This window comes from Marmota flaviventris, chromosome 11, assembly GCF_047511675.1.
Source record: "Marmota flaviventris isolate mMarFla1 chromosome 11, mMarFla1.hap1, whole genome shotgun sequence".
Classification (NCBI taxonomy): Eukaryota; Metazoa; Chordata; class Mammalia; order Rodentia; family Sciuridae; genus Marmota; species Marmota flaviventris.
The window spans coordinates 19090244-19117298 of record NC_092508.1 but is presented as its reverse complement, the minus strand read 5'-3'; the positions used below and the strand labels follow the sequence as shown (position 1 = coordinate 19117298).

The window sequence follows — 27055 nt, the reverse complement described above, 5'->3', positions numbered from 1 at the left end:
TAAAGCCATACAATGGATCGCAAAGAAACCGAGGCGCTGTACAGGAGTGGGAGAGCCAGCGTGGGGGTCCGTACATTCAGATCCAGGACGAATAGCATACATCAGGGTTTATACAAGGTGGCAAAGTTATAGGCACAATGATACAAAATATAAAGTATATTTCCATCTATATAAATACACAGCGGGGTGTGGGAGGACCCTGGGGTACTCGGGGTTTTCTGCAGAGGACCTGGGAGGCGGGGTGGGGGTGCTGTGATAAGGAATTTCTGACATTTGTTTTGAATGACAAGTCTGAAGAGAGGAGAGAAAATGGGTGGGGGGGGGGGGACACAGCAGGCACACCTGGGCGTGCTCACACTCACACGCACAGACCAAACACAGACCCACAGGAGAGTGTCACTCCATTTAACACTGATTAGAAAACAAGCTTGGGACATGGCTCTACAATAACCTTGTTGCTGGGAACGGCCCAGGTGTGGGAAACTGAGTCCCCTGTCCTCTCCCACATTTACAGGGGAGACAGGAAGGAACAGGTCTGCTGAGCCCAGCCCAGGGGGCCGGTCCTCGCCACCCAACGCTGAGACTCCACTAATCGCTGGCCCTACAGGCCTCCCTTCTGATAGCTCTCACCGCTGGGTCACCTTGAACTTGACATTCTGCCATGCACCACCTCAACCCCTTACCCCTAAGTGCCCTAAAGAGATGAGCCAAACACACACACAGACGTCCACACTTGCACACACGCACACACACATCCTATGTTACCTCTGGACACGGGAACACGAGTCTCAGCATTCCAGGGCCTGGCCCTGGGTGAAGAGGTGGCCCTGAAACTCTGCCCCCAAGCTCTTAGAAGACCCCAGGGGTGGGCAGGGGTGGGCTCCTTAGATGGGGGTATGAAGCAGGAGAGTCCCCCTCCTCTCCCTCCTGAGAGCCCCCTCATAGCAGGATGCCGCACAGCCCCAGGTCCCACCACCCATCCTGCCCGGTCCCTACCACATCTGGGGGTTCCTGAGAAGTCAGGGAGAAGAATCCTCTGCAGTCAGTGTCCTCAGCTTTCACAACTCCTGGGGGAGGGGGTCAGCGAGATGGCTCAAAATGCCTGTCCCCAACCCAGGAGGTGATGCTTCTGTCCTCAGACGCCTGGCTAGACCAAGGAGCCAAGACACCACGATGGCAGGGGGGCACCTCCGTCACCCCTGGAAGCCACAAACACAGCTCATTTCCCTGGCTCCCCTCTGGGGTCACCTCACCACGGCTCTCAGGCCCAGCCCTTCCCTCTTATTCTCCCTGGGCCCCAATCCTTGCAGAATCGGAGATGTCCCCACCATGCCTGTGGCGGCCAGCTAGGGTGAGGCCCAGGCCTGCCCCAGAGACCTGCTGGACAGGCAGAGGCAGCACCTCGTGCTGACCAGGCGTCTCCCGCTCTTTCTTGCCTTTTCTCCAGACCCTTCCCTGCCTCAGCCCCCATCAGACCAGACAGCACTCTCCTGCTGACGACAGATTCAACACACACAACAGGCAAAGGGCCGGGAGGCGGGGATAAACACGTATAAAATGATAACAATGAGTCAAAGTGCTCTCTCTTTTAAAGGAAATCTTTGGCAAGCATAGACTACAGCGCAGAGTGATGTGTGTGTGTGTGTGTGTGTGTGTGTGCATGTGCGTGTGTGTGTGCCGGGTCCACCTGTGAGACACTGGGCAGGGCGGGGCGGCAGGCCACCACGTGGCCCCTGAAGTGCTGATCTCTCCACAGGTGTGCTGAGAGCGAGTGGCCAGCTCACCAGCACTCTCTGATGCCCCCCTGGCTCACACGTGGCTGGCCTGGAGTGCGGGGGCTGGCCAGGCCTGAAGGGGCTAAGGGTGGGCAGTGGCTAGGCAAGTGTGAAGGCTGACCCCAGACTCCGTCCCCGTGCAGGGCGGGCTTCCGGAGGGTCCTCCAGCCTCCAGCCAAGAGGAGGCAACCGACCAGGAGGAGGCTGCCGGCCTAGGCAGCGGGAGAGGAAGGTATTTACAAAGAAACCGGGTGGGGAAATGTCTCCTTCTATCTTAGAGGAGACCTTGGGTGCGTTAGGGAATAAGGAAAGGTAGCTTCAGATATTTGGCTTCAACATCTCAGAAGGAAGGGCACTTTGGAAGGACCTAGCTCACACAGCCAGGGACTTCGCCTTTGGGGAGCGCCGCGGGGGCTTGGCCTCTGCCCCCCGTCTAATCTAGACACTTTCCTTTCCAGCTCCCTGTAACAATGTCCACAGAGGGACAGCTCCCAGAGACGCACACGCACTCGTGGCCACACACACCTGGTCCCCTGCAGGCTCACACACACATTCAGGCCTGTAGGAACGAGGTCAGCTCTCCAGATGTGCAGGGAGCTGACTGCTGGGCCTAATTGACAGAGAATCAGGGGGCCAACAGGATGCAGCATATGCACCCCACCCCACTGAGCCCCAGCGCGGCCCAGGGCAAGGAGATGCCCAGCCACACCACGGGCCACAAAGGCCCCTCCACTTCAGGCTCTACTTATATATAAAGAAAGGGACGGGGACTGGTTTCTGCTCAGGGAGGCAACAGAGCAATCTGGGAAAACAATAAATACTTTTTGTCAATTTACCTATTTTTTAACCTTTTCTTATATTTTATTAGCTTACAGATTCTGTCAGTATGTCTCAGGTATATATTATATATATTTATATATCAGTACAATGCCACTCTTCAGAGGGCCCCTGTGGGCTGAAGAATGGAGTCCTGGTGAAGTTTCCATTCTGGCTTAGAGTTCCTGGGTGGTGGCCAAGGGTCTTCCCCACTGCCCAAAAGGACCCTTGGTCTTTTGACCTAAATGCATGCTCTTTGTCCCCTGCTCTGTGGGCAGTGTGGCTCTGCTGGGGAAGCCAAGGCAGAAAGAAGGGAGACAGCGAGGCTGTGGCGTGATGGGGAGGCCCTGTGGTGCTCCGGAAGCAGCCTTAGGAGCTTTGCTGATGTCACCCTGAGCAGCCCAGCTGAAAGGCGCCTGCAACCAGTCAGACCTTGAGGCTCTGTGTTACAGAGGGGACACCAGGACCACACGTTTCTCCTGGGGCCTTGCTGAGAAGGGAGCTGAGAAGCAGGTTCCCCAGGATGAGCCCCAGCATGAGGACCTTGCAGGAAAGACAGGGCAGGGCAGGAAGTCACCATCCCCAGCGCCCCAAAAGGCAGCATGCAGATAAGCAAGGCTGAGATAAGGCTGGCGCTGGGGCCCCGAGCCCAGGAATGGGGCCGAGCAGCAGGAGTCAGGCAGAGTCCCGGCACTGGCCAGAGCGGCCTGCCCAGCCAGCTGTGAGCCACCCGTGGTGGGAAGGTATCAGAGCTCAGCAGTCACCTTTCCTGACAGTCCTCCTCCCTACGGACACACATATCTCTGCTTCCTCACACCAAAGCCCAGGGCTCCCGGTCAACCAGCAATGGAGCAGGGGTGCACTTCCCCTCTGGCCAGGGCCTCTGTACAGAGCAGGCTGGTGGCACCCGGGGCCACTAGAGTATAAGTACAGGGACGGGAAGGGGGAATCCTAGGTACTCCTGCAGGAGAGGGCTCTGTCTCCTCCTGCTGCCGTGTCACCCCCAACCCTAACCTTCTTTGGACAGCATGCACGTGTGTGCTAACCCAGGGGACAGAGGCGAGCAGAGCTGTTTACAATTCTAGCAGACAGAGGCGATAGAAATCAGTGTGTGAGGGTGTGGGTGGGGACATACAAACACCCACATCACAATGCATCATGGCCCAGCACAGGACGGAGGGGCCTCGGGTCTGGCATAGTGTCAGAAGGAAAAGCTTCTCCACGCGCTTTCTCCCGCCAGCCTTCGGGCTCAGCGACCCGCCCTCAGGTGGCCAGAAAAAGACTCTCTTGGCTTGAACTGTCCTTGCAAAGCAGGTGGCGAGGGACACAGAGCTTTTTCATTTTCCCCCCAAAATGTGGATCCCAAGGAGGCCCGTGGAGGAGCTCTGTCCTCTCAGAGGGGGCGGGAGTGAGGGGACCTGGCTGGCTTAGGAGGCTCTGGGAGGCTGCCGATTCCATCTGCCCAGGAGAACCTGCGTCTCCTCCTCCATCTTTTTTTTTGCTTTTTCTCCCTCTCCCCTCCCCTCCCCTCTGCAATTCACTTCCCTCGCCCAACGCTACACTTTCTTCTCTCCTTCTCCAAAATTAGCCCAAAGTCCTCCTTGTGGATTCGAGGTGGTCAGGATTCAGAGGTCCCCTCCCCAGGTGCCCCGTCCCCGCTGCCCTGGCCCTGGGCAAGGGGTCTGGGCTCATCTCTTCTGGCCGGTGCTCTGCATGACCTTGGAGACAAAGTTGACAATGGCCGAGGCAGGCTGCTTGGGGTCGAGCTCGGCAAAGAGGTGGCAGGCGTTGTCTGTGGTGCTGCCCTGCTTCCGGGCCACGAAGCCAAAGAGCCTGCAGGGGCGGGAGAGGGTGGTGGGCGAGAGGGGAAGACAGGAGGACCCTGGCCAGGGCACGCCCCGCCTGCCACACTGCGTCCCCAGCCTCCCCGGGCCTCAGGGACAGGAGGGCGCCTGAGACAGAGCCCTCTTGGTTCCCCCGCAGCAAGGTCAAGGCTGGGGACAGCGTCTCGCTTTGTTTCAGGGCAGGCGAAAGTTCCCCTTGGAGGGGTGGAGCAGGTCTGGGGTGAAGGACAGGACTGGATAGTACGGGGTGGGGACGAGACCAGAAATAAAGTGGGAGCATTCCTCAAGCAGCCTCTCCCAGCCCCACCCAACCCGACTGTTCCCATAAACAGCACAGAAGCAAACCAGGAGGCCGGGGGCCCAGCCAGGATGGGGCCTTCGCACCCACCACGCACCCACCAGGCACCCATCAAGCACCCGCCATGCACCCCAGGAGGTCAGGGTGACCAAGAACGGGCAGGTCCCCCCCCCCCCCACACACACACAGCCGCCCCGTCCAGAGGCTGGGAAGCCCAGAGAACCCAAGGAGGAGGGGACCCCACACCTGTCCCCTCCGGCACCAAGACGGGAGTGACCTAACATTCTCTCTTTGCAAAACAGAGTTAAAAATACAAGGGCAGAGAACAGAATGTGAGCTCGGGGCCCCTCCCAGCTGGGGTGTTGCTAATTAGAGCGAGATGGGGAAATCGGGACAGCTGGAGATGCCCATGGACACCCCTCTGCCTCAGACGGCACTGCCCAGCTAAAATTAGCCAAGTCACAAACACACTCACACACACTCACACACACAGCCCTGTACTTCCCACAACTTTACTCTTCCAGCTTGGTTTCAGGAGCTGGAGTAGTGCCCAGGTGTTGGAGTCACTGGGGTCCACAGGGCAGCCCCCAGCTCCTCCCTTTCTGGGCTGGCTAGGGCTGTAGTGCAGTGGGGGTGACCTGAGCAGGGTGGGGGTCATCTCTGAACTCCCATCACACAGGCATGCCAGCTTTGTCTGCCTGCTTCTGCCATGACGGAGACCTGGCCAACCCATGCCTGCCCTGACACTGCCACCTGCCCCCACTGCAAGCCCTGGCCTGCCTGGCCGGCTGGCAGGGACACAAGAATACATGGGGACTCAGAGTCCTTGATGATTATGAAGACTGAACAAGGCCAAGTCCCCAGCGTTGATCACACCCAGATTCCTGGTCACTGGAGGTGGCCTGGCTGCCTCTGGTCCCTTTTCTTCAGCCAACAACCATTCAGCAGCCTCTCTGTGGGACACTCAGCCCTGCCCAGATTGCTGGTCAAGCTACCTCCTCCCATTAAACCCATCTCTCTCCTACCTTTCAGCCTGAGCAAACTCTACCTGTCTTTTAAGATCCATTTTAAAATATTCGTTCTTTTCCAACTCTGTCCCACCAGGACACACTCTCCTTTGCTAAAGCCACACACGTGGGCTGTACTGTTTCTCCAGACTTCAGTGACATTGGCACAAAGATCCTTGCTGGCCTTTCCCCACCCCAGGCTGCAGATTCTAAACCTGCCCCGCCCCACCTGCTGGTGGACTAGGAAGCCACACTTACTTAGCAGGAGCACCTCCCTCTGTCTTCATCCACCTGTGGAGAGAAAGTCAGCTCAGGGTAAATCACTGCACCTGTCCCCAGAGCACCGCCCACTCAGACCAGACTCTCTGGGGCAAGCAGAGGAGCCCCGACCTCTGCAGGACAGAAACGGCCAAGGTCACCCAGGGGTTTTCAAGTTGGAGCAAACACTGCCAGGCTACCTCCCACAGTGTGGAGGGGAGAAACAGGGTCAGGGTCAGGGTTGGGCCAGAGGGGGTAAAAATGGGCATTTGAGTCCCAGGAGGGTCTCCAGATCTATGAAAAAAACTCAAAAAATGCCCAACGCAATTATGCACACTCCCCTGGACACAGGCGGATCTTCCAGTTGGACTGAGAATTCGCGCACCTGTGCTCATGTACACACACTCTCCCCAGCGGCGTGAGCTGGCTGAGAGGGAAGGTGTTTCCAAGAGACTTACTTTCTTTCCTGTGGATCCAGGTCACAGAAGGTGACAGTGTTGAGGGGGTAGTGTCTTCGGAAGAAGAGCCTGTGGTTCAGACATCAGAGAACAGAGAATGAGCACGGGAGGGTCTGCTTCCGCCAGGCCACTTCACACTGTGCCTGTTGTGGGTCACTGTCTCACAGAGCAAGATGGCCTGAGGTGCTCAGTCGGAGACCCGAGTGATGCACAGGAACAGAGACATGTGCCACAGAAACAAGCCCAAAAGCCAGAGGCTGGAAAAGAAACTGACACTGAGGAATAAGAAATGGGGGGACCCTAAAGGAGGAAGGAAATGAACTGGGGTCATGGTTAGGAGAGAGCCTGGGAGGAAAGACTCTGCTCCTGGAAAGAGGGACCTTTTAAACAGTTGTAGTGCGAGCTGACTACCTGGTTCAGGCAGACCCTTGTAGAAGGATGGAGGGAGGGAGGGAGGGAGGGAGGGAGGGAGGATGGAGGGATGGTGGGATGGATAGATGAATGGATGGAGGGAGGGATGGATGGATCGATGGATGGGTGGATGGATGGATGGATGGAAAGATTGATGGATGGATAGGTGGGTGGATGGATGAATGGGTGGATAGAGGATGGATGGAAGGATTGATAGATGGGTGGATGGGTGGATGGATGGGTGGGTGGGTGGATGGAGAGATGGATGGAAGGATTGATAGATGGGTGGATGGGTGGATGGATGGGTGGGTGGGTGGATGGAGAGATGGATAATGGATGGATGAATGGATAGATTGATGGATGGATGGATGGGTGGGTGGGTGGATGGGTGAATGGAAGATAGATGGATGGAGGGATGGAGGATGGGTGGATGGGTGGATAGATTGATGGATGGATGAGTGGAGGATGGATGGATGGATGGGTGGGTAGATGGGTGGATCAGTGGACGGATAGATGGGTGGGTGGATGAATGGAGAATGGGTGGATGGGTAGATGGATGAGTCGGTGGGTGGATGAATGGATGGGTGGATGATGGCTGGCTGGATGGATAGAGACACACACAAATGAAGGGATAAGTAGGCATAGAATAGATAGGGAATGGATGGATGCGAGTAAGTAGATGAATGGACCAATTGATGAGTGTGTGAACAAGTGGATGGATAATGGATCGATGGATGAACAGCTACTGTGATAAAGAATGAAGCAAGATAGATGGATGGGAGAATAGGTGGGCTGAGAGGTGCAAGGGATGATGGGTTGGTGAGCGGTGGTGAGTGGAGGCACGGATGGGCTGCAGGAAGGACAGCCCTGCCCAGGAGCAAGTAGACGAGGCTTACTTTCTCTGGTTGTCAGTCAGTGTGATTCCCTGCGCAGAGACCTTGAAGTGAACGATAGTGGCAGCTGGGGTGGGGTCGGCAGCCAACGTCTCAGATGTGGCTTTGGAGATGGCCTGCGGCCCAGTGAGTGACTCCATATCCACGGAATTGACGAAGAGTACATTACAGGCTACAAGAAATGGACCCAAGTGGGAATCAGGAAGGCTGGAGTCGGTGGAGACGATGCCCCAGGTCCACTCTTGAGGGAAAAGGTAGCAGATCAATTTCAGGCCAGCCTCGGGCCAAAACATCTACACAGAGGAACATAATCTGCCTGGAGACCTCTGGGCCTGGCAGACTTCCACCTGCACCTGCAGGAGGCCCAGGCAGGAAGGTGGAAAGAAGGTCGTGGGCAGGGGTCCAGTCTCCAGGGACCACTCACCTGCTCCTTGCTTCAGCAGGTCAGAAGTCGAGTTGGCAGGGCCCGAGCTATCTCTCGATTCATCTGTGGGGTCTGAGACAAAAATTCGCCTGGTAATTAAAACCCTAGAGCTGGAAAGAAGCACGGTTGGGCTGGGCCTCAGGTAACTTCTGCAAACGCTTTGTGCCAAGGACACGCTCTCCACGGCTGGCCCCGGTGGGAGGCACTGGGTTACCTACAGGTGGAATGTTCCACCGCTGCTCTAAGAACCCAGCACAGGGGTTGAGAGCTCTGGGTCCGGGAGAGCTGGGCTCGAACCCTCAGCCCGCCACTTGCTAAGTGGAACTCAGGACCCAGGGTTTTCAAACAACCCATATATAGTGTTTATCCACTGCCTGGCAAAAAGCAAGCTTCGAACAGCAGTGGTGTTGCTTCTGTTTATGCTTGAATTCATTCAACCACCAACAGAGCACAACCATAAGTTCAAGATTAGTAAGGACCAAGCGATAGACATGTTAAGTAGCTTGACTTTACCATTTCCCAATGTGTAGCTATATCAAAGCATTATTTTTTTACACATTATTATTTTACACATTAAACACAGTGCATACTACTGTTTTTATTTCAACTATACCTAAATAATTTTTTTTCATGGTATTGGGGATTGAACCCCGGGGGCACTTTACCACTGAATTACCTCCCAGCCCTTTTAAATTATTTTAATTTTGAGACAGGGCTTTGCTAAGTGGCTGAGGCTGGCCTCAAACTTGTGATCCTCCTGCCTCAGCCTCCCCAGTAGCTGAGATTACAGGCATGTGCCACTGAGTCTCCAGCACTAAAACTTTTAAAAACAAAAATCAGAACAACAAATAAGCATCGAGTCTCATTTGTAACCAGTGTTGCTTACACTTTGGTGTGCAGCCTTGTTAAAATGCAGATGGCTGGGCCCAACCTAGAGTTCCTGAAGAAGTGGACCTTGAGAATGCCGGCATTTAACAAGTTCTCAGGGGATGCACAGCCTGCTGGTCTGGGGGCCACATTTCAAGAACCACAGGTTTATACAATTCAAAGTCAAACAGCTTTGTAATTGCTGGACTTCTACAGTGAATTCCATAAAAATGTAATTTAATTGGTGTCTAAACTGGGTGGTTAATAATGCTGCTTAAGTTGTGTTGGAATTTTTAAGCTAATAATGTTGGCCAATTATTATTAATAATTCAGTGAACTGAATTGAATAGATAAAAATCATCAACTAATATGAGAGATTTTATCTCAAGCTCTAGGACATTCTTCTCCTGACTCTCCCACGTCTTAGGCCTTCCCGGGGGATGAGGCTTATTCTGAGAATTCAGTATGAATTTCTTAAAGGCTCCAGAGTATTTTCTAGAACCATCTGGAAAGACAACTTACATATGCCCCTGGCGTTCAACTCTTAAATAAACTTTTCCTTCTTTTGGGGGGTACCAGGAATTGAACCCAAGGGCACTTAACCACTGAGCCACCTGCCCACATCCCCAGTCCTTTATATTTGATATCCTGAGGCAGGATCTCACTAGGTTGTTTACAGTCTCGCTAAGTTGCCGAGGCTGGCTTGGAACTCGTGATCCTCCTGCCTCAGCCTCCCCAGCCACTGGGATTACAAGTGTGCGCCACCACGCCCGCAAACTTTTCCTTCTTTTTTATCAGGAAAAAGAAGTGAGTGAGAGAGAGGTTTTGAATTTCCCCACGTTGGCAAAATGGCCAGTGCCCTCCACCCCTGGCCCACATTCTGGAGTAGCTGGCAGGGCCAGTCACGAAGGAGGTAGCTCAAGGGCACCTTTGGAGCGCGGGGAGTCTCACGTCCTACCTCGGTTTGGAATGACGAGCTTGCAGGGCAGAGCCAGAGGGATGATGGAGTGCTGGTACACCAGGGCGGACAGGGAGCCTGCAGGAAGAGACAGCAGCTCAGGGGCAGCGCTCCTGGGAGTCAGAGGCCAGCCAGGGCCGGGCGCAAACGCCAGGAAGCCTCACCCCACCGGGCTTCTTTCCGTGTGTGTGTGTGTGTGTGTGTGTGTGTGTGGCTAGAGATGGAACCCAGGACCTCAGGTGTGCTTAGCTACGGAGCTACCCGCAGCTTTCGGCTTCTTTATTACTTCTCTCTTATCCACGAATTTTCAGAGCTGAAAATTCATGCCCTTTTTTTTTTTTTTAGCAAGACTCAAGGAAGAAGATTCCAAAGACTCCCTCTAGCAGTCATATTGTGACCTAACAACTTCCCTTTACAGTTCCTCCTAACATCTTTTCTAAGTCTCTCCAGTGATGACCCCTCCCCCCTAAAAAAAAAAAAACAGGATAGAAGCATTGGAGAATTGTGGGATCGAATCCCAGGTCAGTCACTTGTTACCTGTGCCTTCTTGGGTAAGTCTAACTAACAGTTCCCTTGTGCAAAACAAGGACGGTGCCATCTACCACACAGGATTATGGGGGAGAGAACTTGGGGATGAGCACCTCTGTCTCTTATCACTTCGGCAAGATGCTGAACCCCTCCTGCAGGGACAGTGGTGGGGGCAGCTCACCAAAGTTCGGCTCATTGGGGCAGCCCTTGAGCTTGACTCCTCTGGGGCCGGTCTCGATTAGGAAATGTCTCACCAACTCATGGGCCAGATCTCCTGGGATGGAGAGAAAGAAATGGGTCACTTTTCACAGAGTCCCCCCACGGACTCCCAAGGCTGCTCTACCTCTTCTTCAATGCACGGGGCTGGGGTGGGAGAGAGGGTCGCAGAGATGGGGAGGCTGGAGCCTGGGGCTGCAGAGACCACCACCGGCCCCTCCAGAGAGGACAGACACCTGCTTCCCTGTTCCCCGACGCCACCATCACAAGCCCAGGGCACGCTCTTCTGGAGAGCTGTTTATCAGGCACCAGCTCTGTGGGACTTAGGTCCTGCTCAGCACCCTGGGGCCCCCCAGCACCCCAGGGTTTGAAGAGACCGTGAAGATCCCACAGTCTATGGAGGAGGATGTCACCTTTCTTATTCTGCTGCGTGATGGTCGGAGGGGGCGAAGACACCTTCATGGCCAGCCCATAGGCCCCCCGGAAGGAGTGGCTGTCACGGATGACGAAGGCCCCTGGCTCCTGATCCTTAAGGAGTGCGATGGCTGCGCCAGAGGAGGGAACAGGGCACATGAGATTGGCGTCCCTGGCTGCCTAAGTGCCCTGGGGGCCCCTGGAACTTTGTTTTCTCTTGGATGAGATGACATTCTTTAAAGTCAGAGTGTAAACACTCCCAAGGGCCCTCCTGGGCTGAGATGGCCAGAGAGTCAACACTGGGGGCCACGCAGATTGTCGAAAATACTCAAGTCTATGGCTGCAGCTGGAAGTGAGAGTCTGTAAACTAATGGGTGTGGCTTTGTTCCAATAAAACTTTATTTACAAAGCAGCGGGCCAGTGGGGCTGTCAGGCAGTCCTTGCTGAGCCACACCCACACCCCACAGATGTTCCTTGAGAACCCATAGAGGGCCCCGTCTCTATTCCCATATTCACAACTTCATTTGTTTCTACAAAATGCAAAAATCTCCCACATCATACAGAGGGCGAGCTGAGGCTTCATATGATCTTGGCTGTCCTCCTACTTTGTCCAGGAAAACCAAAGCTCCGATGGACTCTTGCAAAAATAATTCACACCAATGCTCTGCCAGCCTTCCCTTTGATGTGGGAAGTGCTTCTTACTGTCTGACTTCAATCCCAGCTCCCTCTCTGTGACCACTACCTACTGCAAAGAGGAATGAGTGCACTGTGTTCCTCGCCCAAGTCAGACATGGTGATCAGCAGCCAGCTCTGTCCTCTATGGACCACAGAACCACCAGAACCACCCAGTACTCACCTTGCTCTCTGGAGATCTCAGGCTTGTACCAATACTTGGAAGTGTCCTGGACAAATTTCACTTTAGCCCGGGTCTCAGGACTGTTGTCTGCAGGAGAAGAATGGGAAGTGTTACGGGTTGAACTCTGTTCCCTGAAAAGAGACGCTGAAATGAGTCCTGACCCTCAAAGCCCACGAATGGGACCTTATTTGGAAAGAGGGTCTTTGCACATGGAATCCAATTAAGATGAAGGCACGCTGGACAGAGCCCTGGTCCAGGAGGATATGTCCTCAAAAGAGGAGACAGAGACTCGTGGAGACAGCTCCATGTGAAGAGGGAGCCACACGGGCTGGCACAGCCACAAGCCAAGGAACACCAAGGACCTCCAGACCCAGGGGGACGTGGCAAGCCTGGAGCCCATGGTCCCTCGGAACCCCACCAGGGACCAAGCTGGGTGCTGGACTCCTGGCCTCTGCCCCATTTCTGCTATTTTAAGCCAACAAGAATATGGTACTTTATACCCAGGGGGACACAGAAAGTCGTGTCCTCAAACATCACAGAGCACAGCAGGAAGGGACAGAGCAGGGACTTCTCACCCACCCACTGCCTGCTGGGCATCCCACAGAGCCAACCCAGAGCCTGCCCTGCTCCCAGCACCCGTCCCCTAGCAGATTCCTCACACAGCTAAGACCCACCCTTCCCCCTTCCCCACAGGCTCAGCCTCCCAACTGCGGCATTGCAGATGACAAGGGCAGGAAGACCCCTTTCTGTCCTCTCTTCCTGATCCCCCTCCTCTTTCCCACATGGAAAGCCAGCGTTCTGCAATCACACAGGGCAAAAAATCACTCCAACCCTGGGACAAGTATGAGGGACTGGCCTAGGGCCTAGAGGCTCTCCGCAGGGTGTCGCCAGGCCAGCTTTCTCTCGCTGTGATCCCTCCACCCAGCTCCTTAGCAGGCCTGGGGATCTCTCCTGGGGTGCTATGTTCTGGGGTAGCTCAGACAACTGGGTTCCGCTGTGCAGTTTTACAATCAGGAGAGAGGCTTGGAGGGAGAGTGGCTTGGTGGGTTACAGATGGTGACCCACAGAGAGACCCTGGGGCCAGGTGAGCACCGGCCCCAGCACAGCTTCTGGGTCAGGGGTTGGGGTGTGGGGCCCTCGCTTTCCGGCCTCTTTCCTCATCCTTGTTCCTTATCAGCAGGTCCTATTGTGTGAATTTCTGGAATACAGCACCACATTTCAAACATGCACCCGGCGAGCACTGTCCCAGGCAGGGGATGAGCACCTCTGCCTCTTATCATTTCTTTAGTTCCTCAGATCCCATCGGGTTTTGTAAACCAGAGAAGCCACGCTGTGCCGCAGAACCCTAGCACAGAACCCTTCTCACTGTTCTGCTCCTTCATCTTTGGGCACCAAAGAAACAAAAGGAAAGCAGAGGAGAGAGGGACCTTCCACCCCACACCTCCCTCCCCTGTCTTCAGAGCCTGGAGCCGAGGCCCTGCGCTAAGGACACTGTCAGCTAAGGAGGCCCCCAGCCGAGACTCCAGGGCTTAGTCAATTTCCACTGTGGTTCAGGCTCCCTGGGCCTGGGGGCCTGTCTCTGGAGGGCTGGGAGGGGACAGCTACTCTCCTGGCAGCTGTATGCAGGACGCCTGGGGAAGGGCTGGGCCCCGCAACTGTTGCCCGCCTGTCCCTGCTCTGGAGACCCAGGCCCTGCTAGGTTAACGAGCTGTCAGAGGTGGCTGCAGCCCCCTAAGCCTTCCTGTGTTGACTCCACAACTATTTTAAGCAGGGAAGATGGTGGGAAACAGGAAGTGTCCAACTGCTCCAAGTTTTGCCTCCTTCAAGGAGAGGGACTGGGAACCAGATGTCCCCAGTGGGCGGCAGGAAGCAGGGGGGTGCAGGGTCACTCTAGGTGTCGCAGCTTGGCAGGCCCAGTACAGGACCTAGGAGTGACACGGGGGATCAGGGCAGCTGGGCCCCATCCTAAGCTGCCTGAAATATTCCAAATCTGCTTTGATCGCCTGGGGCGACCCTGCATGCAGACAGGTTCCAGTCTGCTTGAGAAACTGCAGGTCTCCTGAGGCCTTGACCTTTGGGTTTAGATAATGAGCCAAGTCCTAGGGATGAGTGAGGAATTCAACAGGCAAAGCTGCCTGGACCACAGAACAGGTCTGCAGAAACCAAGCCCTGGTAAAAACCCCCTGTGTCAATCAGCCCCAGTCCACATCCTATCTGGCTGCCAGATCTGTTAGGAGCCATGTGCGCACCTGGGGCTGACCAAAGGAAGCGAGGCACAGGTTTGGAAGGCACCCTTTCAAAGTCATGCTAGATCACAATAGCCCTCAAGATATGGCCACATGATAAAGACAACTCCAATAATGCCTAAAGAGCATTAGTTTGGGGGGGTAATACAGGCCTGGACTGGAAGCCTACCTAGCTCTGCCACTTATTAACTTTGTAGGATGCTGGGCAAACAACAGAGCCTCTGGAATCCTGAGTTTGCTCCTGGGTAAAAAGGAGTAATTGTACCTTCCTGGGGGGTGGGGGGAGGTCATAAGGATTAAGTGAGATAGTACTTAGCCCAGAGGCTAGCACAGAGTACATGCTCACAAGTGGCTTGAAGGCGCGGGTACCTAAGAGTAATGCTATCATGTCCGTCAACCTCATCCTCATCCTCACCCTGAACTGAGGCCCAGCAGTCGGCCACCCACCCCCAGGGTTGTCTGCAAAGGGATTGTCAGAACCGAGAGGAGGACAGATATCCTAACTCCTGGACTCAGCTCATCCCCAGGAGAGGTGGACACGGGAGGAGAGGCCCACCTGGCATGGAGTACTTGGAGAAGTCGGGCAGCGTGTGGGAGAAGGAGACAGTGCTGCCCCCACTGGGACTGGACATGCCACTGGCCACCGGCGAGGAGGACACCTTCCCGTTGATGGTGGCGTAGTTGGGGAGGCTGCCTGCCCGGTCGCCCACGGACATCCTCCGCTTCTCTGGCAGGGCCGGTGTGGGGCTCCCCTGCCGGAAGGCCGCAGAATCCGGGGAGGGGGAGGTGGTGGGGCTGCTCAGGCCCGGGTAGTAGGCAGGGGAGAGAGGGAAGGAGGGTGTGGACGGGGGCTGGTAGCAGGAAGCGCTGCTCTGTCGGGACAGCGCGGGCCTCCGGTCCTCAGGGGTGGAGTAGCCACCGTAGGCCACGTGCCGGTCCAAGCTGGGGCTGCCAGGAACCATGGATCCAGACCCTCCCAGGTGACGGCCCAGGCTGGGGCTGCCAGGGCTGGCCACTGCGTTGCCATGGAGACTGGGGGTCAGGTTGCCTTGGTGGGCCCCGGGGTGCCGGCCCAGGCTGGGGCTCCCTGGGGTGGTGGCCGCACTGCTTTGGTGGCTGGAAACGGTGTTGCCATGGAAACCAGGGCCAGGTGGACCCATGACCTGGCGGTGGCTCAAACTGGGACTGCCAGGAGCAGCCATGCTGGGGTTGACGGCCCGCCGGCCGAAGCCAGGACTAGGGGGCGTGTTGGTGCCCACTGTCCTGTGGCGGGCCTGAGGGCTCCCGGGCACCGTGTGGACACTGGCCACACTGAACTGAGAGCGGGGCTGGCTTTCTGCGGGGCTGAATTGCTGAAGTGAGGAGTCGGGGCTGCTGTAGTTGCTGCCCACGGTCGGGAGAGGAGAAGAGCTCTGGTAACTTCTCTGGGCCACAGGGCTGGGCTGCCCCAGGATGCCGGAGCGGAAGCTGGAATCCAACAAGGGCTGGGTGGGTGTCCGCGGGCCCTGGTCGCTGCTCTCCCCTGATGGGAAACTCCCCACTGAAGTGCTAGAGAGAGGACAGATTGAGAGGTCAGCAAATGGCAGTTAATGAAGGGGGGTGGTCCTTGAGGGAAGTACCCAGCTTCCTTCCAACCACTAATAGCAACCATAATAGCTCCACTTGCAGTCGGCCAGAGTCAGGGCTTTTATATCACCTCATGGATCCATCAGAAGAAGAAACTGAAGGTCAGAGAGGTTCAACAGTAAACTCGGGACCACACAGTTCATAAAAGCCTGGGGTTTCAACTCAGCTGGGTCTGATTCCAAAGCCTCCATTTTCCCACAGCACTCTGCTGACTACTGAGCCATAAGCCAAGAAATCTCCCTCATGAAAGTTGAAGGTGGCGTCCTGTTGAAGCCTCCGGCATCACAGAAACTCACTCTGCAGAGGGAGGCAAACCACCTGGCTCCCATTCCTATGAGGGCCTCCTGACCGTGTCTCTGGGTTTGCTGTCATCATAAGCCCTGAGCAGGCAGGACTGGGCTTCTACTCCTGGCTGGTTCAAAACAAAAAGGAGGGAAGGAAGGAAGGAAGGGAGGGAGGGAGGGAGGACGGAAGGGAATCAAGGGGGAAGTTCCAGAGCAGGGATTTCAGCTCATTATAGGGTCTGCTCTCCGGGCATCGGATCTGGCCACTAATGGAACAAACTGCCCTGAGTGGTAATGATCCTCCCATCACTAGGAGAACTTAAGCAGAGGCTGAGGGACTTATGGGTCTAAAGGCTGCATAGGGAAGGTCCTCCATAGGGAGGTTAGAGTCCATGAGCTCAAGGTCACTCCCAATTCTAAGATCCTGACAAAATTCAGTTCGTATGGGACCGTGCCTGGAGTATAATTGCCACAGTTCAGGGCTCCACTGTGAAGGGCAGTGCAGGCCCCTAGGGAGTGACACGGGGGAGCAGGCCCGCACCGCCGTGACCTGTGAGCTGGGGAGCAGGGATTCTCCTTATTCGTGTTTTCCTAGGGGGCCATGAGGGGCTGACGGATGACCTGCTCCTTCAGGCCCACACCGCTACCCATCTAGAGTGTGGCAGTAGAGACAGAGGTCGACAGGGACGTGGGTAAGCAGCAGCCGTAGGGAGATGGCAGGCGGGCTGGGCCAGGAGTCCCCAGGGAGGGAAGGGGTCCTCACACAGCCAGGGACCCAAGTCCCCAAGCTCTCCGCTGCTGAGCCTCCCCGGCTGGGTGGGACTGGCTGGGGCTCCGGGTGCGAGGAGTTTGGGTGGGACTGTGCTCTGGGGGCAGACTAGAACCACGAGCAGGGAGACAGGCAGGGGACAGGCCAGGACACAGCCTGCCTTGCACCCCAGAAGGGGCCAGAGCAGAAGGTCATTTCCCAGGAGGGAAAAAACTGGCTTCTGAGGATACAGCAGGCAGAGCAGGGCGGGGCGAGGGATGCTGACATGGAGTTCTAGAAGATGATCTCAGGGCACAGACACCGGCTTCCAGAGTCCTGAGAGGGGCCAACGGGGCATCAGGAAGAATGTGGGAGAAGTTCCCTGCCCGGGGCTCCCTCTGTGGGCCACAGGGCAGGGCGAAATCCCTGTCCCTTGAACAGGGAGCACGGCCTCTGCAGGGGCCAGGCCTCCTGAGCCGCTGTGAGCCTGTCAGGAGGCTGGGCAGGCAGGCTGGGTTGGGGTGCACGTTTGGCTCCAGAGGCAAGCTGCCTCCGCTCACCAAGCCCCCACCCCTGAGCCAGCGTAGGTAGGGCCGGCGGCAGAAATGTGAGGGGGGGGCTGGGATGTTTGAGGGCCCCTGGGAAGGCAGCGCAGGGAGGGGAGTGGGCTCAGAAAGGGAGAGAGAGGCATTAGGTCCTCTATGAGGCCAGCGCTGTCCTCCCACCCTGACCCACCCCCCCCCCCCAGCATCTGCACTCCAGGCCTTGCCCAAGCTGGTCTCAAGCTGCCTTTCCTGGGCTGTTTTCCCCTCCCCGGGGCCTGAAGTCTTCCCTCCCCCGCACCAGCTTCTCAGCGCACCCCACATCAGCCGTCCCTCTACTGAGCCTGTGAGCAGGGACTGCCCAGCCTTCCTCTGTGTGGGATGCACTCGGACGACGGGTGTCAGCTGGCCGCGCATCAGGACGCCTCCCCTCTCCTCCACCTGCACGCCCCACTCTAACCCTGCATCTTCCTGTGCTGTCCTTCAAAATGCTCTCCCTCCTTCGCCCCTCCACATCCGGCTCACCCCTCTGGATTGCCCACAAAGAGTTGCAGCCCTCAGGGACCCTTCTGCTTTCCTAGACCAAGATAATGGCCCCTCGCTCTGAGCTCCAAGCACTTTACTTCTCCGTCAGCTCTCGAAGGCCTGGCTCCCAGCCAGCGAAGGGCGTGCACCACAGTGGTCTGGGGAGGAGATTGCGACGTGGGCGACATGGGCCCCGGAACCACACACTTGGGCCTCAAGTCTATCCCTGCTACTGCTCAGCTTAGGAAACCACTTCGGTGCTTCAGTTGTCTCTTCTAGAAAGTGGGGACCCTGGGGCTTGCCTCCTGGGACCACTGTGAAGGTTCCACATCTGCACAAAGCTTTCAGCAAAGTGCCTGGCCTCCCGCAAACACCCACTGCCCGATCCTCATTGTCCTGAGGCGTCAGACCTGGGGAAGGCCTCCTTCACCTGGCACACTTCCTCCTGCCAGCACTGCTGGGGGAATGACCGCTTACTCACTTCCGGGCTCCCCCTAAGGTCCGGCACGCAGGGGAAGCGCTCTCAAGGTGCCCTGAAGGGGTCTGCAAAGTGGACCGGATGTGACTTCTCTGTGCCCACACCCTAGGAAGATCCAAGAGGCCTAGCTGTCCCATCCCCAGCCGCGATTCTCATCCCCGAGTCTTCCCACCCGGACTTACCTGTCGGCGCTGAGGATGGGGCTGCTGGTGGACAGAGGGCTGGGGGAGACAAAGGAGCTGCCCAGGGTCCCATTCCTCAGGGGCGTCTCGTGGCCATAGGCCTGGGCAGCTGGGGCACTGAAGCTCTTGGGTTCAGCATCCTGAGGTCGGGGCCCAGCCACTGCCGTCCGTGCCACAGACTCCACGTAGCTCCGAGCTTCTGGAAGGAGCAGGACAGAGACTGAGCATAGATCCCCAGAGGTGCAGTGTGGGACCCTCCCAACCTGCCAGGGACACAGCCACCCAAAGCAGACTGGGGAAAGACAGCACAGGAACAGCCCCCAAAAGACATCAGGACACTTGACCGGGAGCTCCTGCCTGCCCACACCCACCCTGTCCCAAGACAACCTTTAACCAGAGCCTGACTCAAGAACCTTGCCAGGAATGAGCCCCAAACTCCACCCCTGCACCAAGGCCATCAGAGACTCGTCCACCCAAGAACCAGGCCATCTGTCCATGAATGGCATCCCCTTTGCTGACCCTGCTACCCAGGCCCTTCCAGGCTCCCAGACACCAGAGTGGACCCGGAGCTGCATCTGACCTGGCCCGTGTCCCGGGACAGCACTGGGGTCCTCCCCACGCCTGGAGTCAGATACAGGCTTGCTCACCTAGCAACAGACCTGGGTCTGCTGAGGCCTGGATACCAAGACACGCCCACCGTCTCTGCCTGACGCACTTAGCATTTCTCAAGAGATGGACACCAGACAAACAGTCCCCAGGCGGAGCTGGACACTGTCTGCGCATCTGTGGCACTCCCACAGCACTGGGCAGTTCAGAGAGGACATTTGTACACAGGATCCAAGGTTAGAATACAAAACTCCCAGTCAGAAGAGGAAGGAAGGGGAAGAGCCAGAAAGGCCATTTTACAGATGAGGAGACTGAGGCTGGGACAGTGACATGATGGACGCACAGCCGGGACCCAGGGCCCCTGACTCCCAGGTCAGGGCTCGTCTGACTCCCTCCATCACCTCTGAGGCCAGCTCTGAAACCAGCTCAATATTAAACAGCAAGAGGAGGCGGGGCACTCAGTCCTCCAGGGACGTGAACAGGGACAGAGGACATGCCACCGCCTGCAAACCTGGCACCGTCCCTGTCCCACCCAGAAGGGACGAGGCCTGAGCACAGGCCCCAACTCTGTCATACCTAGGGCATCCGCGGAGACCAGCCTGAGACACTTTGGGGCCAGAGTCCATGCGGCCCTGAAGAGGCTCTTGCAGCCCTTGCTGACCAAGTTGGTCATAGTCACCGAGTGGGAGAAGTGCCCCTCCCCTGGGTCCCTCGGGGGTGTGAGGACTGGGGTTGGGGCAACTAATGCAAACCCCCTCCCCAAGCCCGAGAAAGCCCCCCACTGGGGAAAGGGGTGTTGGCAGGGGCGTTGTGTTGCCTAACTGCAGCCTCCTTCTGAGGTAGGCCCAGGCCTGACATGGCACACTGGCCACCATGGACACAGAGAAGGGTGACCCTTCAGGCCAGGGCCCTTTGCAGAGGGGGTCCTGAGCCTGTGGGGTGGGGAGGCAGTATGTCTGCAGAGGGGTGGGGAGGGTGGTCTATCCCAGGCTGCCACAGGACCAGTCACCTGGGCCCCCAAGCTGGAGTCCAGCGGTGGGCAGAGCCAGCAAGGCCTCCCTAAGCAGCCCAAGCCACCACACCTCCTGGGAGCCCCAGGCCAACAGAACAAAGGAGGCTGGGTTCTCCGCTCTGCAGCCCCAGGCCCTGCAGAGGCCTCTCTGATCCAGGCTGGTTTGTAAAGGTCCCCCTAGTAAACATCTAAGGCGGGGCAGATCAGAGGGCCTCTGTCGCAAGTACGCAGTCCTTCTGTGTAGCCTGAAAGCATCTGGAGACAATAGCTCAAGGCATGGAGATGACTATGTTGCAATAGGATTTTTCTCACAAAAATAGTTGGCAGGCAGGACCTGGCCGGCTGCCAGAGTTTGCTGACCCTTGATCTATCTAACCTGTCTCCTAAGCCCAGAGAGGTGGGGCAAATTTGCCCAGAACACACAGCCAGTGCATGGCCGTGGACACCAGCATCCCAGTCTCCACATTCAGAGTGTCATTAGGGGTGGACTACAACAGGACCACTGTCTCTTGGGGACATCTAGAGCTGGCTGCTATCCAGCATGCCAGCCACCAGCCAAAGGAGTGCCGTCTGAGAGCTATGCATAATTCAAAAATAGCAGCCACGTGAGGGAAGCAGGATCTGAAGGATGTGAGTACAGTGCACTGGCCACACGGCTGGCAGGTGGCAGAGCCAGCTTGGGAACCTGGGAGGGGCCCAGAGGCCACCTGACCCACCGCACATACGATGGTCTGAACTCGGGAGCCCACGGGTTTCGGGGTGGCTTTGGTCTTGAGGAACTGGCTCCTTGTCCTGGGCTAGTAACCCCCATGGCAAAGGGACCATCAGAGAGTCTCACCCAGAGAAAAGTGAAGGACACCCAGGCCAGGGTCCTCCCTGCTCATCCCTCACGGCCTCAGGCCGCTCCACAGCTTCCCGGGCCCTTCCGGGGGCTCAGCATGCCTCGCTCAGGTCCCTGCAGCACGCGGCACCTGTCCTCTCCCACCCAGGGACAGCAAGGGGGACGGGGCTCAGGGGTGTTCCCCGTGCCCCACACAGCACCTGGCACACAGCAGGCCTCGGCACGTGCCTGTCCCACAAACTCCGACCCACAAGCTCACCCTGCAGTCCGTTCCCACAGAGGAGACCAGGGGCCCGAGACGTCGCACTTGGTCTTCTCGCTCCCTGGAGTTCAAGGTGAAGCCTGCACCGGTGAGCCCTGCGGGTCTGTCCTCTTCTCTGACCCTCTCTCCATCCTCAGCCACTGTCCCGCTCCTCGGCCTCCCTAGGGCTGGCTTCACCTACTGCCCACCAGGCCCCTGCCCTGTGGCTCCAATGGCTCTGGGTGAGGCACAGGGGGTCTGGCCGGAGATGAGAGGGTGGGAGGCAGGGGCCGGTGGCTGCATCCCTGTACCCACGGCCACAGCCCCAGTGGCTCTCTCCAGCCCTCCCCTGTTCCTTCAAGGCTGGGTGGGGATGGCCCCCTCCTGTGCCCGGGGCGCTCTCCCTGGTTTGCCCAGACTTTGTAACCCTGGCTCAACTCTCCTCGGACGCCATAGTGGTTTGCCAAGACCTTGGCCCACACTCCGGGTAAGCAGCTCAATCACCCTCCACCCTGCTTCAGAGAAGGTCCAACAGCAGGATGAGCCTGGGCCCCTGGTGGCTGACCCCCGGTGGCCTGCTAGTCCACTGCCTTCTTCCAGCCTGAGCTGTGAGTGGGGAAGGTGACAACAGAGGGCTGGCGGGACTGTGTGTCAAAGCCCAAGCTGGCCACGGGGGTGTGAGGACTGGGATTGGGGCAACTAATGCAAACCCCCTCCCCAAGCCCGAGAAAGCCCCCCACTGGGGAAAAGGGCGTTGTGTTGCCTAACTGCAGCCTCCTTCTGAGGTAGACCCAGGCCTGACATGGCACGATCCCTCAGCTTCTAGGACTAGGTGCCAGAACTCGGGGTCAGAACCCCTTACCAGAGAGAGGCCGCAGCCTGTGTGCCTGCCACAGTCAGGAAACAGCGAGGCCATTCAGGGACCTGCCCCACCCACGCCCTGCCCCCATCCTCTGCCCCTCTCCTTCCTGTCCCTCAGTCCCAAACCAGGGGTCGGGATGGGCGTGGCCCTCCCAGCCACCTCTGTGCTCCGGGACCCAGAGAGCAGGGGCCCTGGGGAGTTCACCTCCAAAACCAGCGCTAGGAGCCAGACGTGGGTTTCCCAGCCTTCAGACCCGGGGCCACCTCCAAGGCCGCCTTTTCTGTCTCTGCCTCGGCTTCCCCGTCCTTCCCACAGCACAGCAGGCTGCCCCGCCCCTTCTGTCACCCACGGAGCCCTTCTCCACGCGGGTCTCTCATCTGTAAAGTGGGGACGACACCCCGCCCAGCGCGCTCTTCTGGACTCACAGGAGAGCTCCTTGGATGCCTTCTTGCTATTCCAGTTTGGGCCCCGCCCGCCCTCCCCTGAGCCCCGGCCTCCACTCCAGCCCACCCCAGGCAAAGGAGTTGGGAAGGGCGGGAGAGGTGGGGCCAGGCAGGGTGCTGCTGTAGAACATTCCAGGAGCCCAAACCCACTCCAAGTGGCTGCTGGCGGCTGAGAGCAGCTGGAGGGACCAGGAGGACCTGGCTCCTCCTGACACCCTCAAGGGCAGTTTCTACTTCCCCCAAACTCCAGCTGAGCAGAAGGGCCCCCGGGGGCTGGGGTGTGGCTCAGTGGCAGGGCAGGGCTCCTGCCCAGTGTATGCCCGTGCCTGGGGTCCCACCTCAGCACACAGTGGGGGAAAAGACATGAAGGTTTTGGAGAAGGAGGATTAGACCCCACTGAGTCCCATATCCAACAGCACAAGAGTTAAAAGTTTAGACCCTTCTGACCACGCTGCAGATCCTCCACACCCCCCATGATATCCACCTGCCCGGCTCAGCCCTTCTGCCTACCTGCTGGGGTCTCCGCCCTCCCCGGGGTGCCGCACTCCATCTTCATATCCTCAGTTGTAAAGGCACAGGGCCTGGCACGTAGTATGTGCTCAATAAATCTGCACCAGAGGCTCTGCCCCAGGACACCCATAACAAGCATCCCAGAGGTCACTCCTAGTCCCCGTCTTCCTTGGAACCAAGATCACTCGATCTGAGAGCCTACCCTGAACGTCCCCTGCCGGAGAGGCCAATCCTAATGTCCACCTGTGCTCCTCCCTCAGTGCTTCCTCCCCTCCTTCTCTCAAGGAGAAGGGCCCTGGGGCCCCACGCCCAGTGAAGTCACCATTCAAATGTCGAAGTGTCCCTTACACCCAGCGCAGTCAATTGGAAAGGAGCAGCCTCCACTCCCTGATCCTGCGTCAGCGCTAAGCTGTGCCCCTGACAACTGTGGGCCTGGGCGGGTCATCTAACCTCCCTGGTTGATAAAATGGGTTGCTCTACCTTCCTTTCAGCACTGCTGTGATGACAATGACTTCTGTGGCCTGGCTCCTGCCTGTTCAACCTCACTCCATACCAAACACCCTCTGGCCCTGTGCTCCAGCCTCCTGACTTCTCTGTTCCTAGAAAAAACACACTGTCACTTCCTCCCTCGGGACTTTGCACCTGCTATCGACATGCTATTCCCTCCCACCCCAGGGCCTTTGTACATGCCATTTCCCTCTGCTCTCCTCACATCTGAGTTTTACCAGGTCTGTGCAACTCACCTCTACATCTTACTTTTTCAACCTGGGTCATGTTCTTTGCCATGAGGTCTCATAAAACTGTATCCCTTTCCTCCAAAGCACTTAATTCATAATTCTGGCTCCTGTTCATGCCTAGGCTCCGTAAGATTAGAAACCATGTCTCATACTGCTTATCGTTATGTCCCCAGAGCCTGGCACAGTTCTGGTACACAATAGGAACACAAAATATTTTTTGAATCAACAAATCAGAGAATGCATGAATGTATTTAGCACAGTGATGAACAGAACAAATGTACCCCGAATTCTTCATTTCCTCCAGCTGAATAATTCTCCCACTCATCATTCCCCCCCCCAGACTTCTTTTTCTGAATTTCCCTTTACAGTGTCAGCAGGGAAGTCAAGCAGAGCTTCCAAGGGTCAGCAAGGAGGTGCTGCCTGGGTCAGGAAACGCGCAACAGGTCGCCACAGCCTTGCCCTGCCCCCCTGGCCCACTGCCCGGGCAGCCATTCCGGCTCCCAGGCTGCAATCCTGGAGCCTGGGCCTGGAGGCAGGGGAGGGCTTGAAATGGCCACTTGACAGGAGGCCCAACTCCAGTTTGGTTCTGTCACCTCCCAAGTTCCCAAATGTGACCTTGGGCAGATCCCCCTGCCCCCCCCCAACAGACCTCAGCTCCACGTCCTGGATGATGGCAGGTGTGGGCACAGCTGTCTCGATCCCTAGGAACCGTCCCCTCCCAATTCTGTGGCTCTGGACAGACGCAGGGGTTGGGGACTTGCAGCTCCTAAGCTGAGGGTCATTCACAGGCACACTTGGCAGGGCTCAAGGCGGGAGCCACAGCTGCCAGGCCTGTCAGCCCAGAGGATGATGCCGCTGGGGACTTCTCACCTGACAGCCCACCTGTGCGCCCGAGCCTGCCAACGCCGGGGGACCGAGAGCCAGCTGCGCCATCAGAGAGCAGAGCCACGGCCCGGCTTGTGGCCAGCCGCCCCAGCCCCAGCTGCACCGGCATTTCTGAGAACCAGCAAGTTGGCCTCCAGCCCGAGAGACAGCCCCTTCCCAGGTATGAGGCTGGGGAGGGGCACAGAGTGGCCGGTCCCACAGACAGGAGCACACTGCAGCCCCAGGACCTACGCCACGCCCAAGCATCCCAGGATGCCACCCAAACTCAAGCTGGTTAGATAGGAGCAAAGCTTTCTCCAACCGCCTGACCTGGTGAGGGCAGATTCAGACAGGTCTGGCTGGCTTTGGGGTTGGAAACCGATGTGATGTGTACAAAGCACAGTGGCCCCGGAGAACCACACAGAGTCCCTAGAGAAACACCCCCCTCATCTCACCCACTGCACCAAGTCCTCATCTGAGTTCTGTCCCTAGTGGATCAAAGGCCTTCCACCAGACTGTGTTCCCTCTCTGCCTGCTGGTCACAATGCAAGGACAGGCTCATCCTAATCAGGGGGAGGCCGGGGCCCCATGGCCTGCTAACTCCTTGAAACTCTTTTCTTTATACACCAGGGTTGAACCCTGAGCCACATCCTCAGGCTTTTTTTATATTTTATTTTGAGACAGGGTCCCACTAAGTTGCTGAGGCTGGCTTTGAACTTGCGACCCTCCTGCCTCAGCCTCCTGAGCTGCTGGGATTAGCCACCACACCCAACTCTTCAGAACATTGTGCATGGGTGTCCCACTGCCCTACTGTGGCAGGTGAGTCCACAGCTTTCCTGACATTCCCAAAGGCATCTGAGATGTCAGAAAGACAGACTTCCTGCTGTCTGTGTGGATAGGGCCTTCCTGGAGGCAAGTTGTGAATCTATGACAGTGGCTCTGAATCAGGGACAACTCCCCCAGGGGACACTGGCCATGTTGGAGATATCTTCAACTGTCATGACTGGGTGCTGCTACTGGCACCCAGTAGGTAGGAGCCAGAGATGCTGCCAACCGCCCTTCAGTGCACAGGAAGCCCAACAGCCAGGAACTGTCCGCCCACCATGGCCACAGGGCCAGAAGCCCGGCTCGGACAGACCCCTCCAGACCCCTCTGCGTGGCTGTACACCAGGCAGGCGGGCACAAAGCCACTGGCAGAGGAAGTGACAAGAGAGATGTTTTTGTCCACAAACTGGCACCAGCTGGCGCCTGGACACTGGCTGTGCCTGAACCAGCGCCCAGTGGCTCCCAGCTCCCCAGACAGGATTCAGGTGGTGCCCAGGGTGATATTTCATTGTCAGGGAGCGGGGACAGGAAGGCCATGTGCCTGGTCACTTGAGACCAGGTAAGAAAAGAGAGCTGTCCCTGAGCCACCATGCGTGACAAGCCATTCCCAGACCCAGAGCACGGGAACAGCCACACACCAGCCGCACTTACCTTCTGGAAGCTTAGCCAGCTCCCTCCCCTCATCTTCCTCTGAGGGAAGAGGAGAAGGCAGGCAAGAAGAAGAGGCAGGAAAGAGGGGCAGGTGACGGAGATGGGAGGAAGAACCATCGGGGAGAGAGGGGGAGGAGAGAGAGAAGGAGAGAGACTGGTTAACAGGGATTGTTCCTAGAGAAGGAATCGGCTCAGTGAAGGAGGCCGAGGCCGAGGCCAAGAAAGAGCTGGGCTCTCCACAAAGAGCTCAGGGGAGGGCTGAGGCCCACCCTGTGCAGGACCCCAGGAGGCCAGGGTGCAGTTTAGACACTGACACAGGAGCCTGTCCCTCTCCCAGCGCCTGCGGCCAGGGCTCATGTGGGCCGAGTCTCGAGAAGCCATGTGCTGGCAGGTGAAAGGCAGCCCCAGCCCCCTTCCCCTCCCGTGGCTCAGTGTCCCTAGCCATGCTGGTCAGGAGTGACCTCCTGCGTGGGAGCCAGTGTCTGTGTGGGTCACAAATACATGCCGTTGCCCTCCTACCTGGCTGGACCAGTCTCCTGGTGGCTAAGGAGAGAAGGTTAAAGTTGACCCCAAGACCCAGCTCCGCCCTGAAACCAGCGTCTAGAAGTAGTTTTCTGGACTGAACTGGCTCCATCTTGCCACTCAGAGCCCAGGGCCCCCACTGTCTCCATCCCCCACCCCACAGGAAGGAGAGGAAGTGGGAGGTGGGACAGGAGGTGGGAGGCACAGCCTGAGGAGGCCCACTCTCTCCTACAGAGACAGGACGGTGCTGGAGCCCAGGGAGGAGGGAGCAGCCAGGTAGCCTGGCT

The 27055-nt window shown here is 57.4% G+C and overlaps 1 protein-coding gene across 8 annotated transcripts in view; it reads right to left on the bottom strand.

The window, feature by feature from the left end:
• Window positions 1-654: 654 nt before the first annotated feature.
• Window positions 655-27055, bottom strand: part of Tns1 (tensin 1) — a 208404-nt gene continuing 182003 nt past the window's right edge. For 7 of the 8 annotated variants that reach the window (XM_071619622.1, XM_071619620.1, XM_071619623.1 and 4 more), the window contains 12 exons: window positions 26247-26285; window positions 18655-18853; window positions 14826-15817; window positions 12024-12110; window positions 11167-11298; window positions 10719-10811; window positions 10010-10087; window positions 8185-8256; window positions 7764-7932; window positions 6457-6525; window positions 5999-6031; window positions 655-4424 (listed from right to left, as the gene is read on the bottom strand). In XM_071619622.1, the coding sequence (XP_071475723.1) occupies window positions 4280-4424; window positions 5999-6031; window positions 6457-6525; window positions 7764-7932; window positions 8185-8256; window positions 10010-10087; window positions 10719-10811; window positions 11167-11298; window positions 12024-12110; window positions 14826-15817; window positions 18655-18853; window positions 26247-26285 (2108 nt within the window). In that variant the 3' untranslated portion in view covers window positions 655-4279. The remainder of the gene's footprint in view (window positions 4425-5998; window positions 6032-6456; window positions 6526-7763; window positions 7933-8184; window positions 8257-10009; window positions 10088-10718; window positions 10812-11166; window positions 11299-12023; window positions 12111-14825; window positions 15818-18654; window positions 18854-26246; window positions 26286-27055) is intronic. The other variant, XM_027941869.2, reaches the window with a different exon arrangement.